The sequence below is a fragment of the Echiichthys vipera genome (genome assembly GCF_963691815.1).
Source record: "Echiichthys vipera genome assembly, chromosome: 12".
Classification (NCBI taxonomy): domain Eukaryota; kingdom Metazoa; phylum Chordata; class Actinopteri; order Perciformes; family Trachinidae; genus Echiichthys; species Echiichthys vipera.
Window position 1 is genome coordinate 19580231 of NC_139837.1, and position 8008 is coordinate 19588238.

General features: G+C 39.5%; 1 protein-coding gene across 1 annotated transcript; it reads left to right on the plus strand.

The window, feature by feature from the left end:
- Positions 1 to 2405: 2405 nt before the first annotated feature.
- On the plus strand, positions 2406 to 8008 carry syf2 (SYF2 pre-mRNA-splicing factor). Its single transcript, XM_083923819.1, has 7 exons — positions 2406 to 2448; positions 2790 to 2882; positions 3086 to 3211; positions 3811 to 3928; positions 4718 to 4808; positions 5409 to 5507; positions 7631 to 8008. Exons 1-7 carry the CDS (start codon positions 2431 to 2433, stop codon positions 7794 to 7796), a joined length of 711 nt encoding a protein of 236 aa, XP_083779945.1. The 5' UTR covers positions 2406 to 2430; the 3' UTR covers positions 7797 to 8008.

The window sequence follows — 8008 nt, forward strand, 5'->3', positions numbered from 1 at the left end:
AACTTCAAAAAGAAGCATGATGGCCTGGTTTCAAAACTATACACAAAGACATCACTATAAAATGCTTCATACCTGTCAACTTGACTTGAGTAATATATCATGACATTACAGCAAATAATTAAAGTTAGAGTTTCTTTTGGTAATGTAACATGGTTGACCTTGGTTGTATGTCCAATAACTGGAGTCTGGTGACGTTAAACTGATACAGGGTTGTCAGCAGTGGAGCTTTTTTAATTATGTCCATGCGCATTTAATATCCTATCGCCACTACTCATATCTACCCTAACCCTTTGAGACCAGTGATAGACCCATATTTCTCTTTTAAGGGGGTGCAAAATGTAAACGATTTTACCACTTGGGAACTGATAAAAATGCTCACAAATCCTTTATAAAAACCACCTTGAGCAACAAATACTTCATGGTTTTTGCATCAAATAGCATGGATTTAGCGTACATTTGGTATGTCTGTAAACAGGAGACCTGTAGAGTTAGAAACCATTTTCATTCCGCTATCTTGAGGTGAGAGGTCAAAGAAGCCCTTTGAAAAAAATCATCTCAGTTTTTTTCCCTGAAAATGTTTAGCCTAATTTTCAAGCCCTATTTTGCTCCCTTCATGACTAGTTAGCATGGCATGGTATCTTCATCTTTAGCTTTAAAGCCTACATCCTCTTAAAGCGTAAGCCCAGCTTATATAAACCAATGGTCTTTTTTTCGGCATGAAAATACATCAAAAAAACATCAAGACAGCTTTTTTCGTTGATCAACCATGTATGGAGAAATCCTGGTGAAACGTACACACATCTAAAACGGCATTTTTTAACCCCTTATACTGCTCAAAATAGCACCAAATCTCTTCAGCAGCATGATAAGAGTCCTTACACAGACAGTAAAACGAAGCAAAAACAACGTAGTTAGTGAACCCGGAGTTTATTAAAAAAGACTGTTTTGAAAGTCTGTGCCTCTCCAGTAGGTCCATGTTGACAGGTAGTCCGCCAAGACAGTAATGTCGGCCAAGACTACATGCAGGCAGTACCGCGGGTCTCGTACTTAAGTGGTCAAATCAGATTTCAGCAAAAGACTCTGGTTGCCAGTTATTAGGTAACTCCAGACAATACTTTGTTGCTCTTTCTGTTCTCACTGGAGTTTCAACAGTGTGCTGCCCTGCATGATTGTCTACTCAACCACTGGATGCACTATTCTTTCCACCATCAGTAAAAGATGTTAATTGCATCAAAGTCTTCGACGGGAGTTATTTCCACTCAACATATATTCCTTAGGTCAGACATTACCAGAGTAATGTCTGGTTATTCAGCCAACTCACTATCCAGCAGGTTACCTTTCCTCCATGACAGTATAAGAAACAAAAAAAACATCAATAGTGTAAGTACACTTATAAGAGCATGACTAGTAAAAATATCCATTCCATATGATATTAATTATTATCAGGAGACAACATTAATTTTAGTGTGATACTAGTGTGTTATTATCATGTCCACTCTGTGAAATTCTGCTTAGAATAAGACAAAGGACATCTTCAGGAGTTATGTTGTAAGTTGCAAAGCTGCCCAACTAGGAAAAGGCTCCAGCTCTTTTTAGAGAAGCACAACATTTTTTTTTAAAAAAAGGTCAGTTGGGACTGGGAGGCCACGGGCATACTGTCGTTATACCAGGGAGTGTTTTGTGATTTATGTAGACATACCACTGTTGGCTTCTTTGGTAGCCTAACTTTATAAGTGCCCCATGTTCCTTTGTCAATGTAAAACTGATTATGTTAGACTCCTGAAAAAAGTGACACCTATCTATCCTCATATCATTTGTATGTGTAGCTTTCTCGTTGTGAAGCCCATTTTTTATATACTTTTACTTTATCCACTACCTGCACTTTCTTACTTAGAGTGAAATATAAAATGACAGCCTTGAACTTAGGTCAGCAGATCAACTTTATTAGGTAAAAATAAAATACATATTTTTGTATTTAGGTTTTGTCTTTATCAGGTAAAATATGATGCTGAATGAAAATGACAGTGATGTATTTCTGAAATGCAAAGGAATGAAAACCTTATTTCAGAAATTCATCACTTTGTCATTTTCAGAAAAAAATAACAAAAGGTTTGTCGGAATGTTTTTTTCTGTAATTTTAATCAATTATGCAGGAAACTATTTCAATTAATATATTAAGTTATGTTTAGAGGAAGTATTTGAGTCCTCCCACGCATATTACATGTTTTTCAACCTTTTCTGACAAAAGTGGTTTTGTTTTTTACTTGAATGTTTAAATAATCTCTTACGACCAATGCCACACCCAACAAGAATCGAAATCACTTAGACATCGCTTACAAAATGATAAACGTGTAAAGCAATTATCTTCTTCGCAATATCCGCTGTGAACGTCACTTCCGCTCGTTACTTCCGTGTAGCTTTAGCGCAACAATGGCGTCCTGTAGTGAGGTTAGTAGTTTTATCCATTTTAATGTCAAATTAACACATTTATTTGATGTTGTGGAAGATTATAGTCGCTCGACACAACTCATTTGAGAGACTTGTACATTTTGCCTCCCACTTTTTTGTTCTACATTCATTGTTGACGCTGTCGTGTTATTGTGCTAAGCTAACAGGATGCTAATTAACGTTAGCTCGTCAGACATCTTTCCATTCGCTGTGACGTTATATTTCTGCCCGATGTTTTCGCCAAGGCTATCTTTTGTGTGATATATTGCATTTTGTAATTAAACAGTCTCGTTTTACATCGTATTATTTAAAGATAGTGGTTAACCGTCGTTGTTTTTCAGGAGTCTCCTACGGCCACTGAAGAGGGATTGAGTGGAGCATCCAAGAAGAGGGAAGCGAGATTACGTAAATTCCGAGAGTTACATTTCAAACGGGTGAGTTGTTCACCTCTACCTGATTAAAGCACATTATCATTTGAGACTAGACCTATATTCGAGTGTTCCTCTAAGCTATGTGGCGATTGCAAGTTGTGAAACACACTTTAACCAACTATAAACAATCAGATGCTTGGATTGTTGTTTCTGATAGCTCCCAGCTACTTGTACAACATGTCATCGTGTTTTATTTGCCACTGCAGAATGAAGCACGTAAGATCAATCACCAGGAGGTTGTGGAGGAGGACAAGAGACTGAAACTCCCGTCTAACTGGGAGGCTAAAAAAGCCAGACTGGAGTGGGAGCTTGCAGTGGACGAAAAGAAAAAGGTATCTAAGTCACTGAGTATTTAACTATAGTACTCATAAATTCTATAGTATTATGCATATTGCGGAAGTCAAAGTGTATGGAGACTTGAAGCACAGATCAGACAGAGTTAGTGTCAACGGCTAGCAAGTTTGTAGACTCAAAGGCCCAGTTCAGAACTGTTTTTTAACATCTGTCCTGAGTTATCCGATCTCAAGTGGGCGGTTCTAAGTACAGGTGTCAATGCACACAGGACACACTGAGGACAAATTAAGATCTGATCACTAACTGCATTTGGATGTGTTCTGTGCTGCATATGATGCTTTTAGCAGTGTGCACAGGAATGTGTCCTGAAGGACTGCCTACTCAACTGTAAACAAAACTACATACATATTCACTGTCTCTGTCCACAAGGTGCAAGCCACAAGTAGCTCTGTGTATTTTTCGTGTTTTTAAAAAGTATTTCTCATTTCACAGAAATGACTCAGTGAGAACCCTGTGTTTTGAATGCCTTTGAGAGCCAATAAACCTCCAGCAGTACATTTCAAAGGAGCCACAAACTTAGGGGTAGTTTACTCATGACATATATAATATATACATATATCCTATATTTGTCTTTCAGGAATGTGCTGCCAGGGGAGAAGAGTATGACAGAGTCAAACTGCTAGAAATCACAGCCGATGATGCAGAGCGGTGGGAGAGGAAGAAAAAGAAGAAGAATCCAGACACAGGATTTGCAGGTTGGTGGCAGGGTGTCCTGTGAAGACAGACTTATTGTTTTCAGTGTACTCTTTGGTTGTACTTGTTTTGTAGGGTATGAGACATGTCAAACGTGTGAGTGATTTCATTAGTAAACAACTTAATGTCAGTGAGTTAGTGAGCCTTGTCAGTTTTAGTTAAGTTTCTTGTTATCTTCCAAATATGCCACATATTCCCCTGCAGTATAACTTTTAAAAAAGAACTACACATTTCTTTATCAATCGAGAGGAAATGCCTTTCCCTCTCACCTAATATTATCAAGGTTGGCAATAATTGTTTAACACATTGAAATGGTTATCACCCACTGATTGTATTGACTCTGGAATTTTATAGTGGAGTCAGGAAGTAACATAATGCCGATTGGATCAAACTTCTTTATTTATAGCATGACACCACAGGACCCCAGTCTACTAATTTAGTAAATTGTAATTTAATCTAGTTTACGCTTGAGAAAACAAATGGTACGCCGTGATTCTAGTCTGCTACTGTGCCATGGCATGTGACTGTTTTTCCCACTTCTTTACCACAGTGAAATGCAATACTGGTTTCATGTAAGGGCCTCTTGTTAATCATCTTAAACTGCTCCCGATTTAATCTACTGAAAAACGACCTGTTGTGTCTCCTAAATATGGCTGCCAAAGTGGCCCCTTCATCCTTCCCTAACCAGCCGCATGTTGTTTTGCTGAGCCTCGTGTCTGCTTGCTGTTTGTTGCGGTACTTATAACTCAAGTCAATTTTTATTTCTCCCCGCCTGACACAATGGACTGCAGGTTATGCCGAGGCCCAATTTCGACAGTACCAGAGGCTCACCAAGCAAATCAGACCAGACATGGAAAGCTATGACAAGCAGAGAGAGGAATGGTAAGTTATGTTTTCAAAGTTAGGAATAGGCTTGAATTCAAACAGTCAGAATGGTGTTTCAACTACACATTGCTTGTAAAGCACTTGAATGTTGCTCCTAAAAAGCTGTAATATTTAAAGTTAATACTTAATCCATACAGACAGACAGCTAGCTTAACGTAGCAAGAAATCTGGTGGAAAATGATGAAGGCATGCTGTCTCTGCTATTAAGACCGTAACCTTGACATTTTCCTTGGCGTAGTCGTCTCAGAAAATAACCCATCACATGTGCATAAAGCATTTTCTATACGTCATGTACCCCCTCGTTTGCCCTGGGGGTAGTTTCAACACACTCCTAAAGTAATTTGAGGATTCCCATTTAGGGAAGTGCTATGCATACACACTAAGCCTTAAGAAGAATTCAGCGCCTGCAGGTTTTTCCACACTTAAAGGATGATGCAGGACCTTGAAGGACAAATTTTTCCCTGAAAGCCAAATTATCTTCACTCATTGGGATGACCATAATCATGACGATGGGGTAGAAAAGTCCGTTTTTACGTATGTTAAAATTGTGGTTATCTGTGATTATGCATTTCTAATTCCTTTGCTTGTGCTCTACAGTGGTGAGGACTTCCACCCCACATCCAACAGCCTGATCCACGGCACCCATGTCCCTACAAAGGAGGGCGTTGACCGCATGGTTGAAGATGTTGAGAAACAGTAAGTCTCACTTAAAAACAGAAGGGCAGTAAGAGAGATGCCATATCATCTCCTGACCCTTCATTGATTTCATCTTACTCTTAGAGTGAAATTCCGCAGTAAAATCATCCCAGGGTCTTTTTCAGCCAATACGCTCATCAAATAAGCCATCGAGACAATTTTTTTGTGTAACAACTATTAACGGTGAAATCCATGAGAGTTGCTAACAGACGAATACTGCTAACATTGATTAGCTCAGCGCAGCACTATAATCGCAATAAAACTGCTTTTTTAACCACTAAGACTGCTCATGATAACTCCAAACCTCTGCATTAACATGATAAAAGTCCCTACACATTAACCAAAGCACCAATGGGCTTCCTCCTTTTGGATTACATTCTGTAATTGACTTGATTTGACTTTACTATGAGGGGATCTGCTACCGGGTCGTCTTTCAAAACACTCTTCTAATAAACTCTGGGTTCACTAACTACGTTGTACGTGCTGTGGTTAATGTGTAAGGACTCTTATCATGCTACTGCAGAGGTTTGGTATTATCATATGCAGTATTAGTGGTTAAAAAAGCTTTTTTAATGCCTTCACCGTTCTGCTCCGAGCTAATCAGTGTTAGCCGCATTCGGTTGTTAGCGAATGTCAGGGATTTCTTCGTTAAAGTTGCTACATGAAAAAAAAATTGTGGCTTATTTGATCAGTGTAGACCCTGAGGATAATTTTACGCCGGAATTTCACTTTAAGTATCAGCTCGACTCAGTGGGCAGGCCCCTGAGATAAACCTAACCAAAACAACTGTGCTAATTAAGATTGGCTTAATCATTTTTTCATGTATCTCAGAAAGACAGTAGATGCATTCAGACCTTTTACCGGCACTGGTACACCACAAACGTGGCGTGGAGTCTGGAAATATGAGACTATCTCAGTCATGAGTTTGTGACCTCTTTGCCCATTTGGAAGAGGAGGATGATTTGTGTGAACCAGGGTTTATCTGATGTGAAGAAATCAGCTCCAGAATGAAAATCCTGAGGCAAACAGCTGATGAGAGGCAGTTCAATATTAACGAAACAGGGTGATGCTTAGGTGGGGGGCGCTAACTTATTTGCGCTTGCACTAGTGAGCTATAAGTATTCCATAGGCACCTTTCAATTGTTAAAGTTGTCACCATCACATTCCCCAACCCCCGAGCACACAGGAGAGGGCCTGACACCCCAGTGACTGTGCTATCAGGCACACAGAGCTACTGGAGACACTGTGTTGGCTGCCACATACTTGTAGGTTTTAGGTAAGAATTCACTTATTGGTATTGGATATTGGGCCGATATTGAATCAAATAGCTGGATTGGTGACAATAGGGCCGATCTATACCAATAAATTCTATGTTTATAGACTATATACTGGAATTCCAATTCCTCGTTAGGTTTTGACCAATTTGATGCTTAAAAATTAACACGATCACAGCTTATTAACTGAACACTGGTATTGGACCAGTACTCCGTATGGGCTGATACCCAATGCCCGGGTATCGGGACTGAAAAAGTCGGATCAGTGCATCCTTACTTTTAGTACAGATCCTGCGCACTGTTTTGTGAAGACCCTGGGAGACTAGGGACATGACTTTATGTCAAACATATGGTTCAAGTGTTTGGGTAGATTATTTTGCAAAACTATATGAAAAGCCACTATAAAGTCAGAATGGACCAGGAATCAAACCGCTCATTAAACCTAATGCTGCTTCCGCTGGTTCTTTGTTGTTTTATCTTTGTTGCAGAACTCCCTTTCACCTTTTATTAGCCTGGTCTTTCCCTGAGCTCTTCTATGTTTAAGACTGTTTAAGGCTTGTGTTAGGGATGCGACTGTGGAGCATTAGACAAGGATTCAGTTGCCAGGGCATGACACACAGTAATGCTTTGAAGACACAGTGAATCAAGACTGGGAGCTCACAAATTGACAATATTTTCCTCTGAGTATGTATGTATGTGTGTTTTCCATTGCCACTCTCTCTTGCCAAATTTAAATGCCCCCCTCCCAATTATTGCCTGTAGCCAATTATTGTAATTGGAGATGTCATGGCTGGTGGCCATACTTGTTTATGAAATCCATGCTAAGCTGCTTTTATTTGCGATTGTCAGGATAGAGAAGCGGGCCAAGTACAGCCGACGCAGGGCCTACAACGACGACGCAGACATCGACTACATCAACGAGAGGAACGCCAAGTTCAATAAGAAGGCGGAGCGTTTCTACGGAAAATACACAGCAGAGATCAAACAAAACTTGGAGAGAGGCACAGCTGTCTAGTGGGGCCAGTAATGCTAAAATGGACTCCGTATTGTACGGCAGTTGTCTTTTTATAGCATGCTGGGGTTATTTTCAGCTGAAAGATAATTCAGTTATCTGTAAGATGTGATGTGTGGTGTTTTATGTACAGTATTAGAAGTTAAAACAGCTGTTGTGATTATTCTTATTCTTTATTTTTAAATAAATCACTTCCAGTAATTTTGCACACTTGA

Coding starts and splice junctions, on each gene's coding strand:
- syf2 (XM_083923819.1), top strand. Junction 2,883..3,085: donor GAGAGTTACATTTCAAACGG/GTGAGTTGTTCA, acceptor TTGCCACTGCAG/AATGAAGCACGTAAGATCAA. Junction 5,508..7,630: donor GTTGAAGATGTTGAGAAACA/GTAAGTCTCACT, acceptor TGCGATTGTCAG/GATAGAGAAGCGGGCCAAGT.